This window comes from Podarcis erhardii (assembly GCF_964252035.2).
Source record: "Podarcis erhardii genome assembly, chromosome: 12".
Taxonomy (NCBI): domain Eukaryota; kingdom Metazoa; phylum Chordata; class Lepidosauria; order Squamata; family Lacertidae; genus Podarcis; species Podarcis erhardii.
The window spans coordinates 48796616-48814284 of NC_138513.1; the positions used below are offsets into that span (position 1 = coordinate 48796616).

Sequence of the window (17669 nt, forward strand, 5' to 3'; positions counted from 1 at the left end):
ACGACATCTTTGCCAGCATAGAAGCCTTATCAATTGATGAGGTGAGTGGGGAAATGCAAGCTCTCAAGGACCTAGAGAAGAGTCAGGATGATGAAGGCGCTTCAGCCCAGGAGGAAGAAGAAGACAATGATGAGGAAAAGGAGAAGAACAAGCTGCAGCTGAGGACCACAGCGAAAAGGAAGAACAGGCCTTGCTCCTTGCCTGTGTCAGAACTTGAGACAGTGATAGCGTCTGCCTGTGGAGAGCCTGAGACCCCACGTACACACTACATAAGAATACACAATCTCCTACACAGCTTGCCTTCAGCCCAGATGAGCAGTGATGATGGAGAAGGGGAAGAGGAACAAGGCAGTGTGGTAGAGAATGATGAAGAGCTGACAGTCAGGGAAGTGTCAGAGAAAGACATGGCCAGTGAGACTGAAACAGTCTTAGCAGAAGCTCCCCATGAAAACAGAGTGGAAGAGGCCTCCATGGAGCACCTAGCTGACTTAAATGAACAACAGCTGGATGGTGAAGGGCCCAGAACGGAAAGTGAGAGTGAACTGAGTCCTAGGCCTAATGGTGATGCTGAGTGTGAAATGTGTGACACTTCCTGCTACAGCCCATCTTGCTACAGCACTTCCTGCTACAGCACTTCCTGCTACAGCACTTCCTGCTACAGCACCTCTGGCCAGGACAGCACCAACCGGTTCTCAAGCCATACCCGATTCTCTTCTGTGGACAGTGCAAAGATTTCTGAGAGCACAGTTTTTTCTTCACAGGATGATGAGGAAGAGGAGAACAGTGCTTTTGAGTCAGTGCCAGACTCGGTTCAAAGCCCTGAGCTTGACAGGGAGCAAGGGGATGGCTCTGCCCATTGGCCTGAGGAATTGGTAGCTCGTGGAGTGAATCTGCCAAGAACAGCAGAAAGCATAGAGTCTCCAGTAGCAGGCCCAAGCAACAGAAGAGAAGGTTAGACTTGGAGGAGCAATACGTTGATTATCTATATTAGGCATTATGAGAGATAACTAATGACCAAGCTCTGGTCAGTTTTGTTGGGCAGTACTTAACACCCTGCTTGGGGGGAAAGAAACAGGAATTAAGTGTTCTTACATGGTCAGTTTATTATTGATGTGACACTGGTGGTAGGCACAAATGATGCGTCGGCTGGATTCTCTTGGTCACGTGCATAAATGAGTTCCTGAACACTTAACCTATATGTTGTGCATGTCACTGTAGGGAATCTTAGGATTGCCACTTTGCAACCTGGGCACCAAACACATAACTTTAAATCACCTGGTTCTGTGGGAGACAAAGCAGCTGTGCCTCTTCTCACCACTTCCCTCCTTGGCCGTGAGGTCCATCTCTTCTCCCTCACTGTTACGTGACACACCTGCAGTCCTACCCCTACAGAAAATAAGAGCTGTGTGGGGAGTACAAGACCAGAGAGGGAGGTGGTGGGAGGATTTGTGGTTGCTTCATTGCCTAGACCACCAGGAGATTTAAAAACATGTCTAGTTCAGAACCAGTAGTCCCTTCATAGCACTCCTTTTTTCAGTGGGGCTTTTTCCTGGTTTATATAAAAAATATTCCATTTCACCTCAGGTGTGTGTGTGTGTGTGTGTGTGTGGATGAGGAGAGAGAGTTAGTGCATGGGGAGGGCTACATCCTCATCTGGTGTATTAAGCTGCTGCAGTGTGCAACATGTGAGGATCTCGCTCAGTAGGACTTTGTATGCCAACATCTAAATCTCTCTTTGTATTTGAAGTAGTTTCAGACTCTACCAGTCATGTGACTTCTTGGCAAAACATATAAATTGTGGGGAGCAGTGTAAAAAGGGCTTCTTGTGGTGAATCAAGTCTATGCCGTATCATTGTGGTGAAATGCTAATCTCCACAGTTAGATTAAAATGGCATGCTTATGCTTCACCTTTCAACCACTCCTTTCCTTCTGTCCCCTTTGCAGAAGCAAAAATAACCTCAAATTTCATTTGATTTAGGCATTCAAAGCAATTTGATTTGCATTGTACTTGTGCACTGAGCTTTTTTGATATTTTGTAAATTTTGTTTGCTGTCTTGACTTTGCTTTTGTTGGGGGGGAGGCAGGGCACACATTTTCAAAATAGTAAAAAAATAGCATAGATTGCACTCTTTGCTTTTGGTTAGTTGAAAAAAAGAACATGGTGGATAATCTCTACAGCAGGCCCTCCAGATGTTTTGGAACTACAACTCCCATCATCTCTAGCTAACAGGACCAGTGCTCAGGGATGATGGGAATTGTAGTCCCAAATCATCTGGAGGGTCTAGTTTGCCTATGCCTGCTCTACAGGTTTTCATATATTGTGTAAAGCAGAGCTTTCCAAACTCTGTGTCACGACATGTCAGTGTGTAGGTGTGTCACCCAAATGCTCCCTGTGCTCCCCACAGGGCTGGAAAGGGGTTAGTTTAACCTCTGGTTTGCTAGTAAAACTAAATTACTGTGTCGCGAAATGATGCACGTCTAAAAAGTTTGTAACCAACATGGAAAGTTTGGGAAAGTTTGGTGTAGAACATGAGTCACACAAGGCATTTCTGAGCAACACAAGCTCTGTTGATGATCACATTATGTGAGCCAGGTAATCCCAGAGATGGACAGTCACAACTCCTGTGATTGTAGTAACAGTTAGATGCTGTAGAGAAGCTGGCTGCCACCAACTGCATGTGGCTGGTTATTGCTGGAAGAGAATCGTGAACTAGAAAGTCAATTCCTATTCCCTAATGTGCCAGCACAACCAGATCAGCACAACCACATGATCAGGTGATTCGTTCACCAGGTTTTCTCCCCAGGAACGCGTACCCAGGAAAGTGTGGGGCTGCTTGTGTAGCATAAAACGTGTTTATGGGTTTGCTCTGAAACCATTGTGTGGCTACTCCCCACACGGGGCCGGCCCACCCATGATCCACGGGGCCTCCAAGGAATGCATCTCCCATGGTGGCAGCAATGGCTGTGGCATGCTCCTTGGAGGCCTTGAATCTCCTGCCTTCTCAGAAGCCACCCCTCTACAGCAGCCTCTTGGTGAATAGGAAGCGCAGCTGGTTTCCTCCCACCCCATGGAGGAAATTGCAGGGGCTGCCCTCTGGGGTCTTCTGGGCTCCACACCCACCCAGCTTGATTCAAAGTGGGGGGGGGCTTTCCCCCACAATGACTTTTGATTCCCAGTTCAGCTGTTGGGCAAGGTTGATTTGATTTCCCCCATTGTTCCCAATGTAGATCTTCACTCTCTTCTTCTCTGGGGGGGGGGGGGTGCCGTTTTGTAGTTTGCCTTAAGGCACCAAAACATCTTGGGCCCAGACCATCATCAGCCCAATTTTCTGAAGGTTAATCCTAGGACACGAAGGAGCTTGTAGCACAACTCCTCCTACAAGGCTCAGGAATTCTTACATTATCACAGTGGCTCCTAGGCCAACGTAGAGGCTTGCACCAAGATTGTCTTAAGTGTGCCTTTCTCCCCCATTCCGTGCTCAGCCCACACCGGAAAGTGGACCTCTTCCTCCTTGATCATTCATGGCTCACTTACTTGAAAGGGCAGGTGAACAGGGAGGATGAAGAGCAGGGCCAGGAGACTACAAGGACAAGCAGTGGACCACACCATTGTGGCACACCACCATTATGATGATGCTGACCCTTGACACTGGCCATCAAAGCAGTAAAATTAAAATCCAACCTAATATGATTAGATAGTTAGATGGAGGTTAGGTGGTAAGTAAAAGAGTAGCAGAAAGGAAGCCTGATTTTGGTGACCTAGCAGTAAACTTGAGTAAAGGTATTAGTTCTCTAGGAACATGCAGTAAGTTCTAAAATATCAAATTTTCCCAGCATGTAAAAAAGTGTGACTTATATACATTCATCAATGGCTTTTGCTTGGGACATTTCTTTTTGTGGTTGTGAGATCGCTGAAGATCAGAGAACTATTTTTATATTGTGGAGGGTTGTTTTTCTTAAATCTGGCTCAATTTTTTTCTGGACAGTGTATTCAAACTGATTTTTATTAGGAAACCAAAGCCAAATATTTTGTTAAATTCAAGCTTAAAATTGTTTTTACGTGGAATTAAGTGTGTACATTTTACTTATTCAAACTACGGTCATTTGAATTTTCCATTTTGTTTTGGCTGCAGTCCTAAAAGCCACCTAAAATTATTTGCAGAGTAACGCAAACCCCTTTGTCTGTGCTGCTGGAGGGGGTTGGGGGCAGCAGTGTGGGCTCTGCCACCATGGAGAACCTCGTTGCAGCTGCGGAAAGTGTGGTGAATGTGAACACTATCGCTGGTGCTGTTCCATCCAGCACTTGCCGGCATTAGGTCCCCAAATGGATTGTGAGGACAGAGCACAGGCAGCAATTGACCTGCTGGATCCTAAGCAGTGCCATCCCTCCGAGTTCCTGGGGTTCCCGCCAGCTCCTGGGCAGCACAGCACAAAGTAAATTAACCTTCCCCGCCATCTTCTGCCCTGGCCAGTGTGAGGGTTTGGGATGCAGCAGTTGCCCCACCACTGCACTTGGACCCTGCTGCTTCCCAGCTAAGGTTTGGATTGCTGTTGAGTTTCTCTAACATCAGTTAGATGGCTGATAAATTATGGTTTTAAGAAGTATAACCTTATTTTCTGCGCACCCCACCCCCCAATAATCTCAGTCCTGTAGCTGGAAAGATTCTGACATTAAAAAATGTCCAAGCCAGTAATCAAGTGTTTCATTTTGGTTAAAAATGGTATGATGACATTACAACTACGCTAAGTTTTTTATTATTATTATGTACCCCTGTTCTAAAACAAAATAACATGAGGGTAAATGACAAGCAATGGGATAAAACTGTTGATTTTGTGGGGTTTGAAAAATGTTCACTGAACCCTTGAATCCAATAAGAACTTGGTTATGTGTTTTAAGTTCTCAAAATAAGAATGGTATATTACTACAAGATGGTTGCAGCATCTCAAAGAGACTCTAGTGATAGCAGAACTTTATGAGTGACAGTTTGCTCAGATTATGGAGGCAAGAATACCTGCACTGAATGTTAGTATTCAGAAAATACTTCCATTTTGCTTTGGACTCTACACTTCATCTCTTCTCTATCTTATCTCAGGTCCCCCTATGTTCCTTTTGGCTATCTTTGTCTCAGCTCACTCCCTCTTGTTCACTTATCCTTCTCTCGCTTTCTTCTCTCTCTCTCTCTCTCTCTCTCTCTCTCTCTCTCTCCCTCCCTCCCTCCCTTCCTCTCTCTCCTCTTATTTAATTTATAGCTGGAGAGGTCAGGGACTGAACCAAACCCATCAGTCCTTAGTTGGGTTTACACTGTAAGTCATCAATCCTTACTATGCAGTGACTCCCAAAATCTTCCTTTTGACTTCATATTTCAATAGTTCTTTGCCTTGCACATTATTTTCAAAGAGGGCTTGAGGCAGCTAATACACCAGATTGCTGTTAGCCCTTATCTGAAGTTCTTCCAGTCATTTGTGTTTATAGCAGTGCATTTGTAACCACTGTGTGGCATCCATGAATGAACATGAACATCTTGACTGTCTTATCCATAGGTGATTGCCCTTTACTCCATAATTCTCAGCCAATCAACCAGCTTCCCTCCATGAGGTCTGACCTCCATCACTACCCAGCCATTGATGAACCTCTTCCGCCAAGTAAGCTTTAGTTTCTTAAAAATATACTACTTTTTTCAACTCAAGTTTTCCTGTTTATCTGAAGGGTACATATAACTAGGCAGTGTGTAAAAAACCCTGAAGAAAGTTCACCTGTCGTTCTGAAACTCTCTTGATTCCTCCAGAATTACTGTATGAGGAATGAACCTCCAGATTTGTTTAAAATTTCGCTTTAAGCAATTGAAGTTGCTGAAACTGAGAAGCCAAGTCAGAGCCAACAGCTTTGTGAACTGAAAGAGGTAGGCAGTTCAAACAGGTAATCGAGCAGCTGGTGCAAACTGCTGCTTCCTGTCCCCTTGTAGGCAATGGAAACATAAGCATATCCAACCAGTATTGTACTAATTGGACTGCCTACCATGTACTTCCAGGCTCAATTCAAGGTTTTGGTTTTGATCCATAAAGTCCTTCACAGGATGGGGCCGACCCATCTGAAGGACGGTTTTTTCTGCAGAAGTCCACAGACTTGTTGTATTCAGGTGATCAAGTCCAGCATCATAGGCCATTGTTGCAGGCAGTTAGAAGTACATTAGCAAGAGGCAAGGTTTTCAGCAGAGTGACCCCCAGACTTTGCAATGATCAATGGGGTGGAGTACAAATTGGGCTGGTTTCTATAAAGCATCCAAGGTTTTGTTTGTTTTTTAAGCAGGCATTTGATTACAGTAAGCCTGCAACTTACACACATTTAACTTGTGTGCATTCAGCTTTAAAAGTGCATCAAAACTAAATAAATAAAAAGGGGCGGAAAGGAGGCAGGGTTGCAGGGAAAATAACTTTGGCAATCCCACTTGCCATTGAACCCAATAGGCTTGGACTATGTGCGCTGCTCTGGTTCGCCAGAAGCAGCTTCGTCATGCTGGCCACATGACCCGGAAGCTGTACGCCGGCTCCCTTGGCCAATAAAGTGAGATGAGTGCCGCAACCCCAGAGTTGTCCACGACTGGACATTGCAGTCAGGGGTCCCTCTACCGATTTTGGCTTTATGCATGATCCCCAGAATGTAATACCCATGTAAGTTGCTGGCTTACTGTTTTTTATTGGCATGTGTCCTGTTTTTATCATTGTTGTTTGCTGTTTTGTTTTATGGTTTTTTTCTTGAACTGTGGCAGTTTACTGTTTTTACAAGGACAGGATTGATGGCCAGTATAGCAGAGGATTCAATAGGGTATACCTCTCTCCTGTGAAGGTGGAAGGAAGTGGAGCTCACACCATAAAAATTATCTTTTAAAATTCTCTATAATTTCACTTTAAATACTTTGCCTTCACTCCATCAGTGTATCCTGCACTTGATGCAAAACTTTCTGGAAAGTTCTCACAAACGTGCCTTGCAGAACTGAATCAGAGCTACTGTTCATTTCAGCTAGGTTTTTGCAGGGAGGCAGATTGTGGCCTTGATGTGTTTAATAAATCTTCAGCTGTTTAAAAAAAAAGAAAAAAGGGCAAATATCTGGAGATAATTAATGTCACACTGAATAGGATGGGTAATTTCTGGTTTTCAGCATTGTGATATATCACAAGCTAAACTGCTATATACCAATATATTGTGATGTCTGAAATAAGAATGGAATAATGTAAAGGCAAATGGGGTAATGTCTAAAACTACTTAGGGGTCTAAAACTGATAAATTTTTACTTACCTGTAACATATAGTTACAACTGTTATTTTATAGTACAGATAATTTTTAAATTAGCACATTTTCTCTAAAATTAAAGCTGTAGCATATTAGTAGCATAGATATCAAAGGTAAAGTGAGAATGTTCCCTTAATTTTTAAAATAACATTATTTGACAGACAGAAGGTCTGAAGATCTCAAAACCTGGGCAATTTCATTTGAGGGAATATACAGGTAGTCTGTCATATCGCTTGGATCTAAGCCATAGAGGGTCTTACAGGTCACAACCAGCACTTTGAATTGTGCCCAGAAACAGATAGTTAGCAGGGGAGCTGTTATGTAGCTTGAGAACTGTTATGGATGCTCCCTATAGCAGCCCCAGTCAACAATCTGGCAGAAGCCCCTCAGGAAGGAACAGAGCCATTGTAAAACAGTGCCTCCAAGTCCCTCCCCAGCAGGAGACCATTGGCCCAGCAGGATACCATGGTCGATGCTACTGAAAGTCACTGAGAGGTCTAGCAAAACCAACAGGGACACACTCCTCCATCCAGTTATCAAGAAATCCACCAAGGCGACCAAAGCCGTCTGTCCTGTAACCAGGTCTGAAACAAGACTGAAGTGGATCTAGATAATCAGTGTCCTCCAGAAACCCCTGGAGCTGAGATGGGATCCCAAAAATGGGATATTGAGATTGCCAATGTGGGAGGGCTTTTTCAATAGAGGTCTTATAACGGCCTCCTTAAATGTGTGGTAGCTCTCACATTTCCTAGGATCCCGTACATCCTTGAGCTGTACAGACTGGAAAGTATTCATTAACAGATAGCATCTTTGTGGGGTAAAATTCCTGGAGTGGCAGTGACATTTCTGGAGCAGAACTTGAATATTTCTGTTTTGTCCTTCCGGGTTTATGCATTTTTCACCACTTTTAATATGCCTATTCTTCATAAGGAGTACCTAGCATCTTGCATTAACAAAAAATGTCCAGTAGATGGCAAACTCTGACCTGTAACACTGTTGTAATCTTTCAGGTCTAAGATATTACTGCTTGGTTGTAGAAAGTGCCCAGTGTGTTCAAAAACTAGGTAAAGTTTGCAAAGAAAGCTTTATGTTTTTGTTTTTAATCCGGTTACTTTGTTTTTGGTTACCTTCCTCCACTGGGCTGTGGATGATCCCTAAACTTCATCACTGGATTTGATTCTTACTTTGTTGATGCAGTAAAGCCAAAGGAAGCCTTCAGTTGCCTGGAGCCTTAGATGAAGTCTGCTGTAGATTAAGAGAGAAGAAGGAAATAAGAGAAGTTCATATAATAGGCAAATATGTCTCTCCTCCAAAATCTTTTCCAACCACTTTGCAAGTGAAGGCAAATTAGATTTCAGATTACAGCCAGATGGCCTACTGTTATTTAGGAAGAATGCTTATGTGGACTCTACCTAAATCTATGAAGATTCTATGGATTCCAGTTATTTTCAGTCCTAGGGGCCCTTTAATTCACCCTTCTACATTTTCATCTATATTTTACTGATAGGTTTATTGACAGTGTTTATTGTGAAGATTAATTGATACGAAATCCCAAACATAGAAGCATAAACAACTAAAAGGTCTTTACTAATATATCCATTCGTATCACTGAATCTTTAGTAGCTATATATTCTATGTCCCTGAACATGTTTGTCTTTCATGTGCCATGCCAACTGAATAGTTGCTGCCAGAATTGAATTATTCAGTTTTCCATTTGATTTGAAAGCCACATAGGGACGATAATTCTCAGCGGCATGAATTTTTAAAGCACATTTTTTTAACTACGCACTGCAGCCTGATCTAAAGATTTTTCATTTTTTTCTGGCATTTGTAATATGCCTTTATTGCTTCCTGAGTAATTCACCCTTAAGCAGGGAGAATCTATTTTATATCTGAAGGTGTAAACATGGATTATCGTATGCTTGACTTGATGGAGAAATATGTGCTTGTCTTAAAGTATTTTTCCAGTGAAAGCCAAGGAGGGATGGTTAGAATAAGATGAAATCTTCCTGAAAGGTCTAGGGTATGACCACTTGGGAGAATTCAAAGGACCACAGAATATTCACAACAGCTTTTCTGGGACCTGAGAGGCAAGAACTTATGTGTACCTTTCAAAACAAACTAGCCCGATATAACCACTGACTCCATTCCAGTTAAAATTCAGTGCTGTTGAAACAAATAATCTTATTGCTGTCAGTGAGATTTAAGCTGTAATCCTAAACACACACTTATAGGGAACACGAACCATTGTACGTAGTGGAGTATGCATAGGATGTGACTGAATAGCTGCAGTCCTAAGTACACCTACTTCAGAATCATGCCCGGCTCTTTGGGAAAGACTTCTGAGAAGACATGCATACAATCTGCTTGAAGTGATGCCTAACTGGATTGTTGCCACTTTCTGCCACTGTGTCCCCATCATCTTGGCAGGTCCCCACCATATTCTCCTTTTTAGCACTTGTACGTCAGCAAGCTCCTACTTCACTGGCTGGGCTGTTTCATATGCTATGTTTTTTCTACACCCAAACTCTATGTTAAACATGAAATGGCCCTAACTCAGAGACCTTCTTTCACAACTGTCTGTGTTCTTTGCAATACGTTGTCCATCTGCACTGTTGGACAGATCTTCACTGTTCACCAATTATGTGGGTACATGTACCATAATGTCTAGTATTTGCAATCCTTCCCCACTGCTTGTCATGCCACTATGGTGCTTTCCAATTAAACTGGCAAACCTCTAGCTCTGGGCTTTCAAGTGGGCATTAACCATTGTATGAGATTTGTGTGTGCTTTCTATATGATCCATTGCATTATTGCACATTGTGGCAGGCTTACTAGCCATAGTAATTCAAATATAACCTGGGCAGGAAATGGTGTCCCAAACACTGCATGTTTGTTTGTTATGTAAAGTAATTTAAGGTTGTTGATTTGGAGTCCAAACATTCCATAGTGTGGCTTTTTGTCCAGCAAAGCATATGTCTACTTTTCAGCTCCACAGTTCTGGGTAAAATATACCCTTTACTTTTTAGGGATCGCCCTCATGAAACTTGGGTCTATGAATAAGGCTAAATATGGGATAAAGGACAATCCCATAGATTTTCTAGCCCCCATCAGGGTCCTAAACCCTTTTTAAAAAGCCATTTAAAAAATGCATGTGATTTTGAGATACTGGCCCTGATCCAGAAAGCCTTCTCTATGGGCAGGAGGGCCAAAGCACACTTAGAAATCTCATGTGTTTAAGAACCATTAATTTCAGTGGATGGGACAAGCACCATTTGGTTACAGCTTTAAGACTGGAGACTGATTAGGAAGCTCAAGAAGTAAAACTACAAAATTTGCATTAGGTAAGAGCCCCACTCAGCAGTGTTGGGATACACTGTCCAGTTCAGCTTCCCTCCACCAAAAACCTGGGCACCTCATGGTCTTGGAATCTGAACCTGTGCTGGATCCATTTTTGCCTGTACTTTAGCTGGCAGAGCTAGTGCAGTTCAGGAAGTCCACATAATCCAAATGGGACTTGGGCACCGTATTTCCCCCACTTTTTTGCCAGGGTGGCGTTTCCTTTGCTTCTGGATTCCTTTGCTGTTAAGCATTAGAATGCTCCTATGCTGATGTTCTTAAACAGTGTGTTTTACAAGTTGTTGGTCACTTTTTAAATCTTGTATTTAATTTAGGAATGTGCTTTGATCAGAACCCTGTGCAGCAGTTGTTGCTGTTTTCTTTTTGGTAAATATGTTTGCATAATACTATACATTTTGGGCAGGAATGTTTATATATCTGGATTCCCCTAATAGTCTAGATTTCTGGATGTCCACAAATGACCTAATTTTTTGTCTTTTTCCAATTTCCTAAAAAAACGTTTAATGCAAGACTGGGAAGCTCGGATAGATAGCCACGGTCGGGTATTCTATGTGGATCATGTGAATCGAACTACAACTTGGCAGCGTCCGACTGCAGCAGCTACTCTTGATGGAATACGCAGATCAGGGTCAATCCAACAAATGGAGCAACTCAATCGGCGGTGAGTTTATGCAGGGGTTCAGCAGGAACCCCGTGCTGCTTGTAATGTTTAATTTTGCTTTCAGAATCACAGCTGGATCTATGAATTCTCAAGCATGTATGAGTTTTTTAAAGTAATAATCAGGGGTTACTAAGTGTTACTGGAAGGATATTTGGATACTCCTCATCCTCAAAGGTTACACATCATGCTCTTCCCATGTTCCCCCTGTCTCCACCACATGCCTGCCCACTTGCATACACAAGGGAAGCTCAGCGCTGCAGCTGAGCACACAAACAGGTGGTCCAGCTGAGCACATGAGTGAACAGGCATCCAGGTGGGTCTGTGAATGGCGGCAGCGGTGGGATTGGGGGATTGGGATGAGTTGTGGGGTAATGGGGGGTTGGGGTCAGATTGTGAGGGGGAAGTTTGGGTGAACTCTGAGGGAGGGAGAGTTTGGAGCAAACAGAGGGTGGGAATTGACAATGGGGTGGTGTGGGGGGGTTGAAGGAGCTCTGGTGGGATGTGGTGTTGAGTGAGGTGTAAAGGGAGGTGGTTGACAAGGGTGGGTAGGATGGCAGGGGTGGGGGTAGGTGGGGCAAGCAGGGGCAGCCGTCCTAGTATTCCAGTATAAGGCAGGTGAACGTCAGTTTACAAATCTGTCTGAGATGTTTATGGGCAGATTTATTTTAAATGTCTTTACTTGACCTAAATCCAGGTCACACCAAACAAAGTGGGTCAGTACATGAAGATGCATGCTTGTTTCTCTTGTTAAATAATTTATAATTTCACTTGACATTATATGACAGCAAAATCATTTTTCACTATAACCTCAGGAAATGTTTTTGTTTTTCCTCCTCTCTCAGTTTACCATAATGATATTGTTTTCCATTGAAAAAACCTGGGCCTGGAACATCTATCCTCTAATTACACACCTTAAAGCGAACAGGCAGGCTAGTTGGGGGGTTTCTTATACTTTAAAATGTGGGATAATTATCTTTGGTGTGCTAAGCGGGCAAATTCAAAGCTTCTTCCTTTCAAGACAGCCAAACAGGATGGGAGTTCTTCAGTCCGATTTGCAGGAAGGAGGATTATAGAAATCAGCTGCCAAGTGGCAGCCACCAGGAATTTTAGTAGTTTCCCTAAAGGCTTTAATTCCTCTAAAAATATCTTTTGTGCATAAGAGAACATAACACCAGTGAGTCCCACAAAGTATTATCTCAAGCGTACTAGTGTAGTAGGTCAGACTACTACAAATCCCAATTCGTCCACAAAACTCACTGGGTAACCATGGGCCAGTCACTCTTTCTCAGTGCAATCTACCTCACAGGGTTGTTGTGAGAACAAAAAAGTGTAAGGCGTGTGTGGGCCGGGGATATGTCATCCAGATCTCCTGCGAGGAAGGTGAAATAGAAATATGGTTGGGTGCCCTCAAGCTGCTGCGTTTGCTGTGATAAATGTATGTGTAGGGAATACAACTACACCAAAGACCATTCTTACATATAGAACATTAGCATGTCAGAGAGGAGGCTAAGGTACAACCATTTCCACTAACATACCAGTTTTCTACCAGTTTTCTATTACTATTATTATTATGATTATTATAATGATGATGTCTGGAGGACAATTTAGCCATGGTACCATCAATCTACAGGTTTACCATCTCACTTGCTGTTTGCAAGAACTAGGCAATGAAAAAATACTTTTTTAGGGAGCAATGGCAAATTAAACCAGTTCCAGACCTTGCTAGAAGAGATCATTTGGTTTATTTTATAAAAATAACATTTAATTGAATCAATATTAGCTTGATGTAATTGAAATATTTGAAATATTTGTTTTGAATGTGCTAGCTTGTGTGCCAGGTGTGCTGTTAACACAACCTTCTTGCTCCCCTTTCTCTGTTAATTGTGCCATGCATGCTTCACTTCCTGCCCAAAATGCGCTCCTTTCTCTTTGCCCTACACACTTACGTAACACAGGCCTACATGTTGCCAGAAGGCGGTGGTTCTTTTAAGATTCAGAGACAATGAACACAATAATAGGTGAAGGCTAGAAATTCTTCATTAATGCATGCAAAGAAAGACTAGTGCCAAAACTGCAACCCAAAACCCACTTATTTATCGCCAAGTGCCAACACGGCAATTTAACCTGAATACTGAGGTTTTGGTTTAGAAGGGGAGGTTGGCGCATCCATGGGGAGAGAGAGTGGAGCAATACAGTGGTGCCTCAGTTTTCAAACAGCTTAGTTCTCAAACTACTTGGAACCCATACACTTCAAACCCGGAAATGAGTGTTCTGGTTTTTGAACTTTTTTTGGAAGCAGAACATGCTCTGTTCTGAGTATAACTTCCGTTTTGATTGCCACACTTCTGTTTCCAGAATGAGGGAAGACGAGCTGAGTGGCAAGCGAACAGGCCCCTGCCTCTCTCCAGCACTGTGTCCCTCTGCCTCTGCAGCCACAACAGCAAACCGCCCAGTGGCATAGCGTGGGAGGTGCAGGGGGGGCCGGCCGCACCGGGCGCAACATCTGGGGGTTAGGGTTAGGGGGCGCAAATCCACGGGTTAGGGGGCGCAAATCCACAGGTTAGGGGGCACAAATTACTTGCCTTGCCCCGGGTGCTGACAACCCACGCTACGCCACTGAAACCGCCCCCCCACCCCCCAGCTCCGGAGACGCTGAATGAGGGAAGGCTGGGCTGGCAAGTGAGCAGGCAAGGGATGTTGCCGCCACCCCCACCCCTGCCTGCTCCTGCCTGCAGGCAAATAGGAGTGGGATCAGGCTGCTCTGCTAGGCAGTGTTGCTGCTTGCATGGGAACAGGAGCTGGATCAGGGCTGCTCAGCTGGGGAGGTGCAGGATCCCTCACACTTTCCACTGAAAGGGTTCGTGACTGCACTCCCCTCAAGGAAGACGTTTAAGGAGCTCCCATCTCCGCATCGGATCCCCTGCAGCCCCGTGAAGGCAGCCAGGCTGAATAGTTGCTGAGGTTGGGGAAGGTGGAGGCAGCCCAAAAGCTGCATCTGAGAGCCCCTGCACCACCTGAAGGCATCCAGGCGCTCCTCAACTGAGCTGCTTGCGTCCGCTCCTACTTGCAAAGTGGAGGCTTCATGCTTCCCAGCTGAGAGATCCCCATCCTGCTCCTGCACAAAGTAGGGGAGCACGAACCCTCCACTCCACTTCTGACTCCGCTCCCATTGGCCCTGGCCGGAGGGTGTGTGAAGCCTCAACCTCGAAGCAGCAGCAGGAAGAAGGCAGCTGCTCAGAACTCTCGGCAGCCCACCAATGCGGCAGTGCGCCTCTGAGTGCGTGCATAGCGCTGTGCCCTCCCCACCCACAGCAGAAGCTCCCCAAGGGAAAGCGCACACCCTGGAGGTTGTGGCTCCATTTTCCACACACACACACACACCCTGACGCCCCATCCGAGGCGCTTCTGCTTCGACACACGTTGCGCTGAGGACTCAATGCCCCTGCCCTCACCTTCTGCCAGCTCTGTGCAGAGAGTGTTCTGAGTGCCCCCTCTGGCACGCATACCATAGGTTCGCCACCACTGGGCTATGGCATAAAGCTACAGAACAGATCCTTTCTCTGGTGGCCCCACTTGTGGAATTTTCTCCCCAGGGAAGCTTGCTTGGTGCTTTCCTTACATTTCTTTAGGTGTAAAAACATTCCTTTTCTCCTAGGCATTTGACTAATTGAACAGTCTGTGGTCTTTTAAACTGTGTGTGGCAGGGTTAGTGTTTTTGTTTGCTACTATGGTATGTATTTTTGTGTTTTTATATCGAAAATCACCCTGTGATCCTTGGCTGAAAGGCAGTATAGAAATTAAATAAAGAAAGAAAGAATAAGAATAAGAATAATAAACAAGGCAACAGTGCTTACGCCCCTTCATTTACTTTCTGAAGACACTTCAGAACAGCAATGGACGGGACTCCTGCATCAGCCAGCACATAGCACCTTCTGCAGTCCAGATCTACACTGATGTTCCAAAAGACAGGGCTTCCTCACCCCTTTATATGCTGTCTTGATCTCAAATTATGCTTACATACAATGCTATTTTTCAAGAAACAGAGATGCAAGAACTCTTTCTAGAAAAAGAGGTGCCGGAAGAGGTGTGTGGAGGGGGTATTTTTATTTTAGAATAAAAAAAGATTAAGGCAGCTAACAACAATTTTAAAAACCCTGTTAAACAAATAATAAGTAATTAAACAACTGACAGCTAAGGGAAAATAGAAACAGCACATGGAATAATTAAACTTAATTAATAAAAGCCCACCTTTATAAAATTATGTGAGAAACAATTGAATTGGCACCAAAATTCTCTGTGGTCCAGCAAGACTGATAGGGAGAAGTCCTATGATCCACTTATTCCATAAGATTCCTTCAGCCAAATACATTGTAGGATTTGTAGGATCCATCCTTTAGAAAGCCACAATTACGTCATACCAGTAACATATAAATGAGACCTCCCTTGAGCCTCACCTTGCTTCCCTCTGGTGGTTGTGGCATGTCCATGAAGGTCATTTTAAAGTATTCTATGTACTGCCTTTTATCTAGTTTAGAAAACATTCCTTCTGCATTAGGCTTAAATATTGAGATGAACTGGGCAGTATTTGTGCAGCTGCTAGGCTTTTCCTCAGATGAAAATGAACAAAATACTTTTGTTAGTTTGCAGTATTTATAGTCGGCTCTTCCTTGAATGTACAAAAACTACAAAATTAGGTCCAATAAAACACAATTCTAACCCAAGGTAAACAAGCAAAACTACAGCAGCAAAAATTAATATTTCCAATTTAACCAAATGACTAGGTAAAAATAAACAAAATATTCAAGCGGACAGAAACAGACGAAACAACCAAAGGTTTTAGCATCACTTCCCATCCGAATCCTCACTTAGGCGGTCTACTCCCTCCCTCTCCATCTCTCACACAAAGTCTGTGTGCCAACAGACGCTCAATCTGTGACTTTTGAGTAACTTAACAACTGCAAACCCCCCCCCCATCATCCAGGATCTCACCCTGAACAGTGTAATGTTTGCCCGCAAGCATCCACAGCAAGAAACTCCCATCTCTTATCCACAATGACAACAGAAAAAAGAACACACCCAAAATAAAAACTAGGTAGCGATAAACCCCAGCCAGTTTTTCTCTCCCTTTCCCAGTCCTGAGAAAACCACAGGGTTGCCAGGTAGAGACATGCAGATGGGTTTGCTGGTGTCCCTCATCTCTCGTCTTCTTTTCAGCTGGCACAGACAGCGTTCAAGGTCCTTTAGGGTCTAGACTAGACTAAACAAAACTATGGTTTTGAAACTATTGAAAAGCATACTGGGGTTGTTCCAAGGGGTTTTCAGTGTAGGGCCGGTCTACTCATGAGGCTGGCTGAGTGAGGCAGCTGCCTTGGGTGGCGGGAGCCCAAGAAGCAGCACCCCTGAGAGCATGCCTCATGCTCCACTACTGGTGAAGGAGGGGTGCCGGCAGCAGCTCTGGTAGCTACTGGCAATATCTTGCCAAAATGTTGTGAGATCTAATGTACTCTGTGAGACCTTGTGTGAGATCTCACCAGAACCCACTGTTATTGCCACTGCTTTCTGGGTGTTGCCATGTAAGGAAGGCTTTGGTGGTGGCAGTGGCAGAGTGGCATCTTCCCATTTCGCCTCAGACGCACTGACTCATCTCAATGAGATGCTTAATGATGGCCATCAAGGAAGCCTCCCCAAAAGACTGGTTGTTCACCTAACAAAAGCCAGTTACAGAAGAGGGAATCGGGCAGCGAGACACATCAGGCTGGCAGTGTGTCCCAGAGCACATATCCTGCAGAATGCTGTGGCAGTTCCTTGGAAAACCAGTCTTTAGGGGCTCCCTGAGGACAGAAAGTTTGAAAACCACCATTATAATGCATACACAGTAAATGTACCCACCATCACAATCATCATTTGAAAAAGTGCTGGATTTTTCAAATGCATCCACATAGCTGTTTCAAGTTTTTTTCCACATATGTGGGCATTTTTTTCAGAATATCTTGAAGATTGCTTTACACAGTTTTGACTAAACTGCAGTAGTCTCTTGGTCCATTGCTTTGCTTCCTAGGCATTATTAGCCCGCAGGGGATTTTTCTACCATCTAATTAAATGGGAAGCTTATGCACTGTATATATCCCTCTAAATAGGTGAGCTACGTTTTTCTGTTCTGCTATTGCATGAGGGGGGCATAAAACTCAGCCTGCACTGGAATGGAAAGTTTGTTCAGTCAGCCTGCTGTGAAGTGAATAAAAATGTTTATAGGTTCTTATAAAAGAGAGAGTGGGGGAAAATAGAGCTATGTTAATGTGGTGTGAAGTCCAAATATAATAATTTGTTGCAAAGGGCATATTTAAAGGCAAAACAACAAAT

The 17669-nt window shown here is 43.9% G+C and overlaps 1 protein-coding gene across 1 annotated transcript in view; it reads left to right on the forward strand.

Annotated features, from left to right (window-relative positions):
* Positions 1-17669, forward strand: part of HECW1 (HECT, C2 and WW domain containing E3 ubiquitin protein ligase 1) — a 203775-nt gene that overhangs the window by 139265 nt on the left and 46841 nt on the right. The window contains exons 9-11 of the mRNA XM_081881787.1: positions 1-951; positions 5542-5643; positions 11159-11309. Of these exons, the coding sequence (XP_081737913.1) occupies positions 1-951; positions 5542-5643; positions 11159-11309 (1204 nt within the window). The remainder of the gene's footprint in view (positions 952-5541; positions 5644-11158; positions 11310-17669) is intronic.